Source organism: Passer domesticus, chromosome 1 (assembly GCF_036417665.1).
Source record: "Passer domesticus isolate bPasDom1 chromosome 1, bPasDom1.hap1, whole genome shotgun sequence".
In the NCBI taxonomy this organism is placed as follows: Eukaryota; Metazoa; Chordata; class Aves; order Passeriformes; family Passeridae; genus Passer; species Passer domesticus.
This window is the reverse complement of record NC_087474.1, coordinates 7,406,137-7,422,406: the sequence shown is the minus strand read 5'-3', so window position 1 is coordinate 7,422,406 and position 16,270 is coordinate 7,406,137. Positions and strand designations below refer to the sequence as shown.

The following is a 16,270-nucleotide window of genomic DNA, read 5'->3' as shown; positions in this document are numbered from 1 at the left end:
TTCATTAGACATGTCAGTATGGTTAAAAAGCACCAGAAAAGCTTTAACACTCACAAGCTTTCCTCCTGTATGTATGTTATCTCTTTAAAAAGAGACCCCTCTTATCTTCCAGACCAGCCACACAAGCACAAGTTCCTTTTACCCTCAGCCACTTTTGTTCCATCTGGGGCACCTTTTCTGGTGAAGAGCCCTGTGCTATTCTGCTGATGTAAAAGTAAGCCCAGAGATGATACCATAATAAAAAATGGCAAAATAATCCAGTGTGTGAGGCCTTTTTTGACAAGTCTGAAGTCATACATGAAGAGACAACAAGCAGGAAATGATAAAGATCAGGTTTTATTGACATATTATAGGTACAATAAATATGTTCACATTACATGTTCACATTTCAAACATGGAAATACATGTAAAAAAACTTGTACACGAGATCATCTTTGTGTTTCCATTTTTACATTCACTCAAACAGGTACGACAAAGATCTCTTATGCACGTGGAGGATTTGGAATAGTCCAGTATTACACCCAAGCAATCAGCAGTGCACACCTGGTGCAGATGGTGCTGTAGGAAACAGGAGGCAGATGCACTCCCAGTGCAGTCAGTATGACACAGTCGGCTGCTGAATTTATATCCTGAACTGCTAATAAACAAACTCTGCAATCCAGATTAGAGCAGTACATTTGAAATGATTCTCAAAACACCCAGATACAGATAAATATGTGTGTGTGTATATATGTGTACACTGCTTAGGACTTTACAGGTTAGGAAGGATCACATTCAGTAATAGTAATAGGAGGCAGAATCGTGTCGACAGTGTTGGTTTTTCTATGTGGCAATAACAAAAAGTGCTATTACTATCACTGAATTCAAGAACAGAGCTCCTGAAAAAGTGAAAAGGATAAAACAGCTGTTAATCCTGTTTAGCCTGGCTAAATGCTCAAGCATGTAAAGGAAATGTCTACGTTCCCCAGCATGGCTAAAGCTGCAAAGCAAAAGTGTTAATGGTGCTTCTCCAGTGCTCTGGAATGGGCAGCGTGGCCTAAGGGGTGACACCTGTATCAAAGCAACCTCAACTTCAGGCACCAGAGTCTGCAAAGGAAAGTGTGGTAGGCTGGATTTCAGGGCAGGGTATGTAGGGTTCAAGCACCCTCAAAAGAGCTGGAAGAACAGAAAACAGTAAAAGATTGAATGAAATGCACTCAGGAAAAAAAGCAGAGAGATGAACAGGGAGTGAAAAGGGCAGGAACATAACAAGGATACAAATGGAAATGGAAAAATGGGGGCAAATGAGATGAAAATGAGAAAAAGCATAGCAGAGAGGCAAAGGGTACCACAGGAAAAAAGAAAGTTGACTTAATCCGAGCGCTCCTTTATAAATATAATTATATGCAATGGTACAGAAGATCAGCTGTGAATAAACAAGGGTTACCATCTGGTCTCTGCTGGATCTGTAAGTAAAAATGTCTATTAATTAGAAGTTAAACTGCTGAAAGAAGTTTCATCATCTGAAAAAGAAAACCTGCAAACAAATGGTTTTGTTATTCTCAAAATAGAGATAAAACTGTAAGGTTCCAATCTCAGCCTGACAGACACTGGGAAAAAAAATACCATGCATATTAAAATCCATTAGATGCACACAAAGAAAATCCTGAACAAACACAACATCAATACAGCAGTGTTTGAAACTGTGATCTTCCAAGTGACTACATACAACATTGCAATACAGCTACATTTAACTGCACACAGGTTCCTTTACAAAAGTATTTTTAATCTGCAATACTGTTTAGAGTTTAGATGGTAAAAACCACTGAACACAAGTGCTGTTGCATGAAATAAAAGCAGTGTAACCTGTTGAAAAAGTGTATCTATAAAGCCCATTTCCAGTTAGTTAGAAAAATCAGTGAACCAAGAAAGCAGAGAGCAACAAAGGCACCTAAAAGACCCTGTGAGATTAACTTTCCCCTCGAGGTTTTCTTTAGTGCAATAAGGACCACACTTTCCACCAAAACAAGCAGAGAAGTAGAAAAGGGAGTTTGTTTGTTTGAAATTAAAAAACCCAACCCTGCCAAAAGCAGCGTTATAAAGAACAAAATGATCCTTCCCAACCATATCACACCAGAAGTTGGCATACGCAAGGATCCAATATGAATCTGGTTTTGTACACAAGCCCCTGTGCTCATGTGGACAGTAAGTTATCTCCATGCTTAAAAATCAGGTTACAAAAAAACCTTACAGAAAATCCTTAGGATTCGATACTATTTTAAGATAAAATACTTTCAAGTATTATGTTTATGAATTAATTAGAGGACAAGGCATGATTTAAGGTAACATTGAAACAAAAGCTCTATGTTACCCTAAATGACCTTTATAATACAGCTAACTTTCTGTTCAGGATTTGTTTCCTTTACATTTAATTTCTCATCTACCATGATGCTAAAAAAAGAAACAAAACCAAAACCACAAAAAAATGCATTAAAAAAAAAGTTTATGTCTCTCTGAACAAAAAATGCCTTTTTGACAGTGAACAGGTGACACAGATTTCTACCTTCAAGTACCTTGACTCACATCACAGACACAGTACTACACAAAGGACAGGAAAAGCACAATACTATGCCAGAGGACAAATCCAGGGTATCTCCCAAGCAGACCAAAAAAACCAAAAAAACCCAAAAAACAAAAACCAGCAACAGGCCAAAAAAAACTCTCAAAAGAAAGCCCAGAGCCTCCCACCCCCCTCTCACCCCAGGTACAAGGGTGGCACACCCACACACACAGACAGCCACGCAGTTAATGAGTGCAAACAGCAGGCAGGGCCTGCAGCAGCTTCCAGGGAAACTGCATCATTTCAAGCTATGCAGATAAAAAATACTATGTTCAAAAAAAGATAAAAAATATAGCACCAAGTAAAAGGTTTTTTTCTTATCCCCAGTAGCTGACGTTAAAAAAAAAACAAAAAAAAACCAAAAAAACCCCCAACTTTGAGGACCTCCAAGGTTATTCTGAAATAACCTTCAGTTTTACTCTCATCTTGTCTTTGCAAAGGAAACCTAACATTAGTGAATTAAAATGCTCAGTCTGCTTGGCATTTTAAAGGCTAGAAGGATTTCTTTACAGAAAATCAGAAACCTGAAGCAAATCTTCAGATTTCAATGGGGGGGATAAATTAGATATCCAAGGATACCATGCAGAGGAGGTGCCTGTATCCACTCCTCCTTCCCAAAGTCACACTGGGGATAGGTGTGGGCTGAGGACAGCATCCCTCTGGCTGTGGAAATGCTACAGACCTGTCCTGGTGCCCCTGCCTGCAGCAAGGAGCCTGAGCATCCCCAGCAGCACACCACAGGCTGGCGTGGCACTGATCACACTGGGAGGCACCAGCCTGCCCCAACCTGCCCTGTGTGTGAAACCAAGCTGGGAAACCAGAACAGCCCCAACTTTTGAGGACAGCATTACACCACAGACCTGATTGTACCTGCAAACAGCACAATGGAACAAACCCAGAGAGACCCCGTGCCTTGGTCTGAGAGTGTTTTCCCTCAGAAGTTAAAGGACAGAGTTGTTTTAGGTTTTTTTTTAATTAAAAAAAAAACAAACCAAAAAAAAAGGTAGAACATTAAACTAAAATACCACAGATCATATGGATACTTCAATATTTTAGTCAAGGCAAAATATCAATAGTTATAAAGTGAATTTTCCAGTGGTACAAGATGGAAATGAAATAATTTGAAAAAAAAAAAAAGCTGACTTCATATAACCACCTACTGGAGATGCCTATTTAAATAATTATAAAATTATGCTAATAAAAACTGAACAAATAATACACAGATCAGGATATATGTATTGACTTACTAGCATCTTTATAAAAATTTGAAGATATACACAAAAACACATCAACATTTATGGAACCATATCCATTTAAATTTAGATAAGACAACACAAAAAACTAACAAATAGCTAAGATGTGGTTGACTGTAAGCACTTTGAGTAGCATTTTAATTTTAAAAGGTCAATATTTACATACTACATTAAACACCTTCTCTTTTTTTTTTCCATTTTGCATCGTATTGTGAATTCACTACAAAGAAAGAACAAGATAATGGTTGCAACAGATCTTCCAAGAAAGTTAACTTAAAATGCTCAGATTTAACTCTGTGCTGAAGAGAACACATCAAGAACACGTCTGTCTAGCTTTACCTCTATTTCCTTTGGGTGTTTTTGGGAGGAGACAACAAATGGATCTAAAGGAGCTGTATCACCCAAACTGATCAATGCCAACAGATCCACCTTTAAGTTATGATTTGAGAAGTAAGAGAACACAAACATTTTAAAAAATGACTCACCTAATTGCTACTTTTACTTCTGAGGTTTTTTGGACATTAGAGAGATGTGGTGACAACAGAGGGTGTGAGTATGTATGTATGTGTATAATCAAACAAATATAGACATACATACATATGGTAGGTTCACATGTAGGAAGGTACCCAGGTACTGCAGGAAGCAGCTGAATTAATCCCCAGCAATCCACCCATACCCTGTCTATGCACAAGCATAAATCTCCTGCAACTGCTGTTGAAGAGGATGCATCTACTCATTAAACAGGCACTGCTCACGTCACTCCTTCATTTAAATAGATATGAGGCCATTTCGTGTCTTTATTCCAAAGCCACACATTTGTCTCAAAAAAAAAAAAGTTAAAAACCCAACTGAATAAAAATGTTTAAAACTTAAGTTGGCTGAACCTCAGGATCTTTGGGTTGGATTCAAAACCCAAAGCAGGAGCATTTCTACAAACTTCTTTGACTTTTGAATCAAACCCATATTCTTAGGTTCCAAGAAACCCTCTAACCCCAATAATGTTTGCTTCTGACAGGACAGCTGATCAACTGCAGATGTTCCTACTGCTGAACTCAGCTGCTGGCCTGTCTGGAGTTTGCATCTATCCCAGATTTCCAGGCACGCACTCCTGTAACTCCACTCTGAGATGTCTCCTTGTCCTGCTCGCTGCAGAGAAGCTGCTCCCTAACAGTGGGATGAGCAACTATTTAATGCCTTGTTTTAAAGATCAGCAGTTATTTCTTAAGGATAAAAGTGACATAACCTGAGGAGGCAGTGTAGGGGTCCCAGAGCTAATGGTGTGAGGGGTTCAACAGCCTGGGCTGATCACTCTGCAGCTCTTTGGGCTTGATCCCACTGGGCATTCCTACCTGCAGCTCTGTCCTGAAGCACTGACAGCACTTCATGTACAGCAACTGTGGCTGTCATTAAACGTTATGCATGAATTATACAGGTGGGTGTTAACCTCACCTCTATGAAAATATTCTCATTCTGTTACTGTGTCTTGTCACTAAGTTTTAAATGGACTTAATATTTCCTAAGTGCCATATTATTCTACATTTTTTCAATGAACAGAGAGCAGGTCTACCTAGAAGACTTTTGATAGTACTTATTCCCTCATTATTTTTGGTAACTTTTACTTAATTGAAAAGCTGGACCAAAAGTGGAAGAAAGCCAATTAGGTATCTGTGCTGTTAAATCATTAAAAAAAAAGTTACTATTAAAAAAAGGTACTACAAATTTGCTTAGCTCATCCCTTCTAGCTTGGCATGCCTATTTTGGACCCCATTTGCAGCTCTTTTATTTCATACCCATAGTGTTCTTCTGCAGTCACTCAGGTAACAAACCCACATTTCTGCAAGTCTCCCTTTCAAAAAGTAGGTGGAGTGCTTAAGAGTATTCCTAAAATAACGCATGAAGCAAAACATCATGGTCTAAAAACTAAGGAATTGTTCATAAAAACTGAAATCCAATATAAAGATGACATTTTAATAAGTTTATTCAGAAGTAACTGAAAAAATTGTTACTTTGGCAACCCCGTCTGGATGGTTCTAACCGAAAGGAAATATTACAAATTTTTACTTTGAATAAAATATAAGCTCCTTAATGTTTGCATGGCCTTTTTGGGAACTGACATGTTCATCAGAGATTCACAATGTCCTTATAGTCCTTTATGCATCAGGAACACCACATCAAAACAAGGCCCTTCAGTTATGGGTTTCTTACGGTTCAGCATTAATGACAAAATAAATCTCAAAGAAAAAAACCTGATCAAAATAAAGCATGAGGCAACCATGAAACACTAGCCCAGAAGAACTATCAGGAATGCACCACTCTTCCTGTGTAACATTTTTGAAGTGACCCACCAAATACTTCTTTTTCCTTGCATCTGGCAGTTATTTAAAACAACCTAATTACAACTCAGCGTTCACTACCCACGATGCTACTGAAGGGTGAAGATCCTTGTTTTTAAAAACCAAGGGAAAATACAGCAGTGTTAGTCCTCCTACACAGGGTTTTATGGAATAAGTGGAGTTGGAAAGAGAAAATGGAAGTCTACGTTGGAATAGAAAAATGCACAGACTTATTTACAAAGATCAAAACTATTTTCCAGTGTCACCTCCAAAGCTTCTCAGCAAACTGCTATTCAGCGAAGCAGACCATGTTCAAATCTATTCAAGAATACCTTCTGTGCTCTCAGGTATACAATGCAACTAATTTGTTTAGAAAAATGAGTTTTCATTCAAATACCTTGCACTGAAGATAAGAGCAACCATTATCAAATATTCTTTGCTATTCTTTGAAAGTTTTTCAAATCTTTCGCTGCAACCGTTCTCTCTCAAGTCACTGTGGTCACACAGTAGGATCCTGAAGAACAATGTCTACATGCATCAAAAGCATTTTGAAAAAAAAAAAACAAAACCTCTATAATTCCATGTGGTTACAACAGAATGTGAAAAAACTGAACAGAAATTCCACCTTTGCAGCTCCTCTTGAATTCACCTCTCCTGGAGGTCACCTTGGTGCTTTCTGTAGTTCAACAGAGCAGTTACAGACTGAGCTGACAGGGTTCCCAACACGATGGGTTTTCCTCTCTGAGTCTGTAGCTCCACAGTACACTGAGGCTGGTGCAGGGACTTCTCTCAGCAGACATCACTCCACAATCAGCGCCACGTTGATGTGGGACAGATCTATCATGTGCCTGTTAAAAGTTAAAAGAAAGGTAAATGTGGTGCTAGACTGCTTCTGGCATGGAGCTTCCATGAAGGTCACTAATCAACAGATGCTTGATTGGATTAAAGAAACACCAACCCAGAGGAGACTGATTTTATCTTCTGAAAGGAGGGAAGGAACCATGGTGGCAGCAGTGCTTAATTATTTACCTGTGGAATTTCTGTTGAAATGCTAAAGCATGTGCTGGCTCCTTGAATTTTGCTATGGCTTTCCGTTGCTGGGGAAGCATCTGTAAACTCTGCAGAGACAAAAAAGCCAAAACATATTTTTAATATTCACTTCAAGATCCACTTCACTTCCCTTATTTTGCATGAAATGACTGAAATTTTGCTGTAGTTCTTTATTCAGAAACGTATTTCTGTTCTCTTATTTGTGGGCAATAAAAGAACAGACTGGAAAGAGACTTCTGAGACTGCAGTCAGGGTCCCAGCTCATGGTGTTTGAGTTGGTGCTTTAAGCAACTGCACCACCGGGAAAACCCAGAATATCACTTGTTAAGCAAAGGTGACAACTCTTCAATTCAATCCACACAGATGAGCCAATCCCCACAGCCAAACTCCCACGAAGTAAGAAGCATTCAACTGGTCAGAGTTCAACCGCCCACACGAGCACCTGGAGTCATTTACTTGATGTACGTTAAGGGATCAGGACTTTCCACAGGATAAACAGGGCAGAAACAGAAAAAAAACTGGCAAGTTCTCTCAACTGCATATCTTCACATAGTTTTTATAAAACAAGTGGCCAGCTTTTGGCAGACACCCCCACAAAACCCTACTGAGATGGGTTAGGTCACCACATCCAAGTCCTCCACACTACACTCACCTCCCCAGACAAGTCCATCTGACATGTGCCACACCATGAGAGCAGCAATTCACAAAGCTTTAGCTGTGACAAACCCTCTACCCAGTACTGAGCTCTCCAGAACTACAGCACACCTCAGCCAGGACTCTGGAGAACTCATGTCCTTATTCCCTGCTTGCAGCAGGTCAGGCTGATCCCAGAGAGCAATCCTGTGACCTTGGTTAAGAGATGTTATCACCCTTATGAAGATTAAAGTTTATGCTTTGAGTTAGCCCTTCAGTTATAAAAAAATAATTTTCCAAATGACACTTGAGAAATTCAAGAAGATGAGGATTTACACATTAAATAGCTACATATCCAACAATCAGTGAGAACATCCAGCAAGTATTCAGCATCACAGAATACTCAGGATGGAAATATGATCCTGAAATCCTGCTGCCTGTGAACACAGGCCAGAGATTTCAGAGTAATGAGGTTAAAACAGATCTGAAGGCTTCAATCAAAATTTCACAGTACCACAGTGATTCCAACATCTCACAGAAAGTCCTGGATGTTTAACAGCCTATGCTGCAGCACATTAAAGACAGAATTGTTCTGATTCAGCTCCCAGTTGTTCTCACGGCTTTGGATGCAGAATAAAGAATTATTAACATTCTACTTTTCTCTCAGTTTCTACATAAAGGCAATACAGTTTTATACTGGGATATATATACACACACACAGACAAATGCACATATATGAACACCTTAAAACTTTTCTAGATTATGACCTCCTGATGGATAAGTATAACCATAATTCTTTGCTCCTGCATTTTGCCTGGAACTCAGCTGCATTCCCCACTCCTGGATGATTCCAGCCCTTTGATGGTCAGTCTTCAGGATTTGAAACTTCACCTTCAAAATGTCTGTATTACCACCTAGACTGTTAAAAAAGCACCACAGATCTTTGGAGAAAGCAAGGATTCCTTGGGAAACAACGTACGACTCCACTCAACACATTTTGAGGGTGACACACTTTGGTATCTCTTAGTGAAAGAATTTTTAATCCCACTAATCTTTTCCCTGTTCATTCAATCTAATGGAGCATTTCAAGCAGATGTCATATGCCTAGATGAAATTTCTTATTAAAATTGTCTACTTCTATCTTTTTTAAACACATAACAATCTCTTGGTAAATGTATATTTAACAAGAGCCATGGCACCTGATAAGTTGTATTTCTTTGTATCTAAGCCTGACAATTCAGCTTTGCCACTTTCTGTAACCTACCTATCTGTGATTTTGAAGCAATTAATTTTGCACCTTCTTCTAACTGATAGGAAACTTTCCTCTCTCCCCAGGAAAATCACAGATGTTTAGTATTTCCACCAGCCTGTGATTTCAAAGTGAAAGCTGAATAAAAGTTAAAGGATTCAGCAAATCTGATAAGTAACAGCAGGTTAATTTGCATCTTATAGTTTTTTGAAAGCTGCTATGATGAAAAGGTATAGCTAAGTCACTGTAACTTCTCAATTTCTGAGCTGGTAGAAATAGGATTTAGCTTTAAAAAAAAAACCCTCAGAGGATGATCTTTATTTCTTTTTAAATCAGAATGCTCTTGACACAGTTAAGCACATTTTACCAACGAGAATGCAGTCACGCTGCAAAAAGCAGTGTTGAAAGACCCTGGATAAAGCTCAATTCACCTGCAGGTTTATCTGCAGGAATAAGTGGTAGAGATCCTGAAGTCTGTTCTCCTCTTACTGATCTCACTTTTTTATGATTTACAGAACTAGATCTTAACACACATTTTCTTGACACCACTTTTCTTGCTAAAAAAGAAAGAACCATGAATTAAGTAAGTCCTATCACCGAGGACTATGCTTTCAAGACTAAAATTTAAACACAGCCCTTAAATAAGATTCGGAAAGAACAAACTTTAAGAGTTGCCAACAAAAGTATCTCTGAATTACAAATAAAAACAAACAAACAAAAAATCTGTTCTGTTCAAAGGAGTCAATACTTTTAATGAGACAAAAACCTGTTTGAATCACTGAAAGGATGAATATTTTAGTGAACAGTTCAACAAGAGCTGTACAAGAACCTAGGGATGCACCCTGCATGTCCTGCTGCCAACTGATCCTCCCCACAATGTCAGGTCTCACTCGACTACCACAGCAGATTCTCCCAATGCTTTGTGCTCCAGACTCCTGCTGTGATCAGCTGAAGAAGAGAAGCTGTGTTTGGTGACTTTTCCCACAAGAACTGAGATATTATTGAATTAATATTCTTGAGAGGCACAAAAGTAAAATTTGATTTTGCAGTTTATACAAGCATGATGATGAATTATTAACCAGTTTGTCAGTAATTAGCATGTAAAAAATTGACTAAAGGAAGACATTCCGGTGTAACACAGACTGATTAACAAAATTAGGCAAAGCATCTAAATATTATTAGAGATAACTTATTTGTACTTTCTTATGAATTAATAAGTTTATTAACTGACTAGTTTGGGTACTGTGTTCTTACACTGTATTACTGCTTTGTTTTCCAAAGGAAAAAAAAAACAAACCAAAGAAATCAAAACACTAAATGCATTTTAATACTCAACTGCTTTGGCAACAAGGCATCAGTTCTTGGGTAAGTTTACTGAAAAGCATCTTTATCAGATTTAGTTTCACTGGTCAATACAACTATGGAAACAAAAAACTACCCATCTGATCCTTCACTGCACTGCCTAAACATCACCGAGCCTGGGGTAAAGCAGCATCTTCTCAACTGCTGCAGTTACACATGCCTAGATTTAAGACTGAGAATTAAGGACTGCAAAACAAAGGATAAACTAATGTTGCACAAACAATACTGCTGCAGTTGGAAACTGTCTGAAAGAAAATAATTTAAATGGGTTTAATTCAAATTCCAGCCTCTGCTGCGCTCAGACTATGTCAGCAAAATGATTCATAATCACTTCATGTTTTTTTAGGTATATGAGGTACATACACCTTCTTTGGGTATAGATAAAAAACCCTTCTGGTTCTGTTTTAACAAGAGACAATTACTAAGTTAAGTTACCCTGAAGATGTGACCACGATCTGAAATGCCACCATCTTTGCTGTGTTTTCAAACAAATCCTCCTTGCAAGTGTGAACATTACGCATCCAGCTAACAAAGACTTATTTATGCTCTGATTTTAGGACAGTACCTTCTTACTCACTTAACTAGCCAAGCCCTGAGCTTTATGTTTTAAGAACACTGATGGTAAGACACACAACACATTTAGCACAGGTGCAGGGCCTGAGCTGCTGCTCCCATCCTGAGCATTCAGGCTATTGGCTGGGCATAGAAATTAAGAGTTCCACTTCAGCAGAAACCTGAAGTAAAATTACTGCATTCTCATCCCACTGGATTATTTCTGTCTTTTCAAATTTGGGGTGATTTGCAGTTTAGAGCTGACCCTACGTTTGGATGATGTTAACAGCTACAGTCAGAAGAAAACATTCCTTGTGTACCCTGTGGTATTTTATTATCCCAAAAGATTCAAGGCATTATCTCAAAGACTTACTGCATCAGCTTCTGCTTTTGCTGATTCCAAACAAACAAACCAGGAAAATACATCCAAAAATTGATTCATTTTGCAAACCTTAAACAGGTTACCTTGCTAATTTAACACACTTAAACTTCTTCATCCTGTTTGAATAATTTGGTAGCTGAGTTGTTTTTTTTTTCAGTGATAACATTCAATAGCCCCTCTCTCCTTCTGAAAACACATTATTATTATTTGAAAACACAGAGGCACAAACAGCACTGCTGATGGGCTCAGCCTCAGCCAGTGGTGGGTCCATCCTGGAATTGGCATTGGCTCTATCAGACACAGGGGAACCTTCAGGCAGCTCCTCACAGAAGCCACCCCTGTAGCCCCCCACTACAAAAACACAGCCATGCAAATCCACCACACATTTCTCAAAAAGTAATCAATTTTGTTGTTCTTAGACCTGAGGCAGCACCACATACAACTAATGACAGCTGCTCTCTCCTTTTCAAAGAACAAACATTCCCACAGCAATCCTTGGTCTTATGATCTCCATTGTAATGACAAAACACATGGTTCTATGTTTCCCAAAGCACAATACCTCAACAGGAATTTGATCAGAGTTTGGTATTTTTCTGTGACCTGCAGATTTTGAAAGGCCAGTGGTGGGAGGCAGGGGAGGATGCAGCACTGCCTCTGGAGACCAGCTGGTTCTAGTGAGCATCACTTGATTTACTGGGAGGGCCCCCACTCTTCCTCCACAGGAGACTTCCCTACTGCCAGCTGCAACACCAGAACCTCCTATCATGAGCCCCTAAACTGGAATACCACAATCCTCCCAAACGTCACAGCCCCGAGAAAACAACTTCATTCACATCTTCTCTTTAAGTTGACCTAGTCAGATGTTCACCAGAGGATGAAAACCTCTTCTGGGAGCCACTCAGGTGGAAAGGATTGACAATACACACAATAACTTCCAAGGGATTTCAAATGACTGGTTACTTCACAGATTTGGCTGTACAGATCTACTCTGCAGCACTTCCTGATAGCAGCCTGAGGTCACAGGTATTCTGAGCATTTTTGACTCTGGAGAACAGAGATTACATTCTGACATATTTCTAGCATTAAAAATAAAAAGCTAGTTTAGAGTGAGGAAGAGTATTTTACATGGAAGGAATTTAGGAAGCACAGAGCTCATACTGATCTTGACTGTTTTCTTTTTCTACTTAGGAACCGCCATGGAAAGATGCAGATCTTAGGATGAATGGAAAATTCAAGAAACCTAGTATTTCATAATCATACTTTTGACTGAGAGTTTGCTTACAAGCTGTTTTAAAACATACTATTTGACTCGAAAACTTAAAAAATAATCATCAGCTCTGACTTTTTCTGCAACTGAACTATTACTAATGACTAAAGCATGAATATCATAAAAGGACTGTTCCCTCTGAAGATATTTCCTTAGGCCTGAAGATCTACACTGCCCTCAAATTTCTCCTCTATCCAAGCTCTGTAATTAAATTTGCACTTACTTGTACAACACTGAAATAGGCAGTATGATCAGAGCAGCACATTAATCTCTACTAAAGCTCCACTGCAAAACCAAGGGCCTTGAGACAATCTGCAGGACATCCTCAAGTACAAAGTGAGAGACTGCAGAATGTAAACACCTTGGACACCAGAACTCTCAGAGGTTACCCAGAGAGTAAGAACTTAAAAGGGAGATAACAGAGCACTGAGAGATGGAAACCAAGCAGGCAGGAATGAGACTGGAGCAAGCACTTGTTTCAACTATAGGAAACACATGGGAAAGGAAGGTTTCCTCCTTTACTTAATTTCTCTCACTAAATAAATGTACTGCCCAGCAGACCACACGTTCAGTTCACCAGTGGGTTTGGGATTAGGAGTGGCAGTTCATATAATGCTGCTAAAAACCAGGTCTATGCAAAAAGAAAGCAAACTTCTCCAATCAACATCATCTCTAGTGTGTGATCCAAGCTGTTCTGCAACAAGTCAAATAGCAGCACAGCAGGCCCTTTCTGAACAGAATGAGTAGATTTTATTTTTTCTTCCCTCCCATCAATAAATGCAGACATGTTTTTATTGTCCTCATAGTCTCCTGATACCTGAAGCATCTTTCCTAGCAATGACACTTCCCAGCCACTACCAGCAGGCACAGAGGCTGGGACAGAATGTATTTATTCCACCCTCAGCTGTTGCAATTGATCTCTTCCACCTTCTGTTCCTCCCTTCTGACACCTTTGACTTCCTATCATTTGCCCTTAAAAGTACTCAGCTTTCTTTTTCCCTTTGCAAGGAGTCAGGAGGGGAAAGGCTGCTCTGTCCCTGAGCTGGGCATCTGTCACTCCCACACAGCTCTACAGCAAGGCTGAACTGGACAGGCTCATGATGGAGCTGCTTTTCTTTTCCCCAGCCCCAAGGATGGAGCAGGACTGGCCACATCTTCTCCCACGGCTTCTGCAACAGCTGAAAATGTTTTCACAAGCAGAAAGACCACAGTTATCCCCTGGTCAGCCTGAGCATCTTATGTCAGAGGAGAACCCCCTGCTGACCTGCAAGAGCACCACGTTCCGGGTGTGTGCACCCATGGCTTTTCCACCCATGGCTCTGTCTGTGAACCCAGATAAATCCAGCAGCTGGGAATGCAGGCAGGGCCGGGCTGGCTGAGGCTGCCTTTACAGCAGCTGAGCACTAGGTAGCACTGTCACTCCGAGAAAGCAAAGCCAGGCACAGCAGTGTTGGAACTGCTTTTCCTTTCCCTGACCAGAAATGACAGCATTAGCAGAGCAAAAGCCTCATTTGTAGAGCTACTCAAAGTACACCTACAATCCCAACATTCTCCTCATCTCTGATATACAACAGTGGCCCATTTCCTCTTTTTTTAAGCATCAGAATTTACAATCTTAAATCTTCACAAATACTGAGATTTTTCATTAATGTTTTATGTTTGCATCTATTTGATGTAAGAAAACATGATTAAAGATGATGGTGATGGAATACCCCCATAGAACAATTTCCTCAGTACTCAAATTATGTGGAAAGAAAACAGTCTACTCTACCTGCCACCATACCAAAAAAACTCAATTCACCTGAGGGAGACAACAACTAGCTGAACACAAATAGACAGTATAAACATTATACCTGGATTCAAGAGCAAAAAAACCCAAACAAAATACAAGTGCTGTTTCTCATGACCTTTGCAACTTATTAGTAATCTACTTTATCAAGTGGTTCTGGATGGATGTGCATTGAATGTCACTGCTCCACCACCGTCCTCAGGAGGCTTTAGTTGGGTGATGTGCTCAGAAATCTCCTGTACTTTCCAAACACTTTGGAATACATAATTTTATTTATAACACGTAATTATTCTAAAATCAGCAATGAGATTTTACTGCAGGTACATTATTTGCTTGTGAAAGCTCATTCTCTCCAGAAAGAGTACGACAGCAGTGTATGCTGGAAGGAAGCACTTCTGCTAATTTCATCATGTTCGAGTTGTAAAAGGCAGCTGTAACAAAGCGGATGTTCCTGGAGCCCTAAAGATTTTCTTATATTCAATGTCTTGAGAATCTTAATGGTATTTTTTCCCCTCTGTTAATAACAGAGCACCTTTAGTGAAGTGGGGATGAGAATTAAAGAGTTTTCAGTGATTAGGCAATTGAAGGTATATCAAAGGTTATACATGGGAAAAGATAATTTTCTCCATTTCTAGGGTATGGGAAGGGAAAAATGCCAAATTCCCAACTTCAACTCTAAGTTTCCCCCATCCTGTCTAATGCATACCCAGTTATTCCCAAACTGTGACTCAGACACCTCTACGAAAGCTGATGGCAAAGCTGGGAGCATTGAACATCATAAACTGAGGGAAGTTTTTAACTTCCCTTCCCAAGGTTTGTGCAAGGTACTTGTACCTCGAGAATGATACTGACAAGAAAAGGCTAAAAATAAAACCCCAAGCCTTTTGGACCCAGAAAAACAAAGTAATCTCTTCCTCCCTGTTAACTCCATTGATAGGTTATAGACTTTTTCCACAACTTAAAACTGTTATGCCAGCAAAGATTCACTTTCTGAGGGAAACACATAGGATGATCACACTGTAATAAATTCAGGATATTTGGAACCAAGAGCTGGTGTGGGATGAGTTGTTTTACAGATGCCCCAGCATGGAAGGTGAAGATGAAGCAGAGGTCCTCTACCAGGTGGGACAAGTGCTTGTGGTCTGCTCTTCTTGTAAAAGAGCAAGGAGCTCCTTGGAAGTATTTCTTCCTCCTCTCTGGGAGCTCTGTCTCAGCCACTCCCAAGGTGACTGCAGCAGAAATTGATACACAAGATACTGGGATTTCTGAGCTGTGTCTGCATGCTGCTTTGAAGCAAGGTGCTTGTTTAACATCAGAGGTGCTTGTTTAACTATGTCCCACAATTTGTGAATCCTTACCTTTAAGCAGGCATTTGGGGGTTGGATATGTGTCATTTCAAGACACTATCCAGGCATGAAGAGAACTCCGTAAGTTTTGATTCAGATTTAAATTTCCTTTACAATTGCAAAAAAATAAGCATGAGTTCAACACACTTATTTCCCCTGGAGACAAATGAAAAATCTTGATCTCAAAAGAGTTCAGTTCCTTAAGGAAAATTTTGGTGAATATATAGTCAACAGCTGAAGACAGAATATTCTACATCTTAAAGACTGAGTCAGCTAGAACTGACTCTCCTTTCCCTTCCCTTACTATTTCTTCAGCTCCATCAGAAACCAGCTAAAAACCTGGCAATCTTGGCCTAATTTCAAAAAAAAGCAGCTAGAATTTCACACCTTGCTGTTTTTCCACAACTGCCATCTCCCCAAATCCCTCCTATTTCAGTCCATCAAGCTGCAACACT

General features: G+C 39.6%; 1 protein-coding gene across 4 annotated transcripts in view; it reads right to left on the bottom strand.

Moving 5' to 3' along the window:
* Positions 1 to 318: 318 nt before the first annotated feature.
* Positions 319 to 16,270, bottom strand: part of RBM33 (RNA binding motif protein 33) — a 99,210-nt gene continuing 83,258 nt past the window's right edge. For all 4 annotated transcript variants that reach the window (XM_064434341.1, XM_064434412.1, XM_064434472.1 and 1 more), the window contains 2 exons: positions 7,215 to 7,303; positions 319 to 7,033 (listed from right to left, as the gene is read on the bottom strand). In XM_064434341.1, coding sequence (XP_064290411.1) covers positions 6,985 to 7,033; positions 7,215 to 7,303 — 138 coding nt within the window. In that variant the 3' untranslated portion in view covers positions 319 to 6,984. The remainder of the gene's footprint in view (positions 7,034 to 7,214; positions 7,304 to 16,270) is intronic.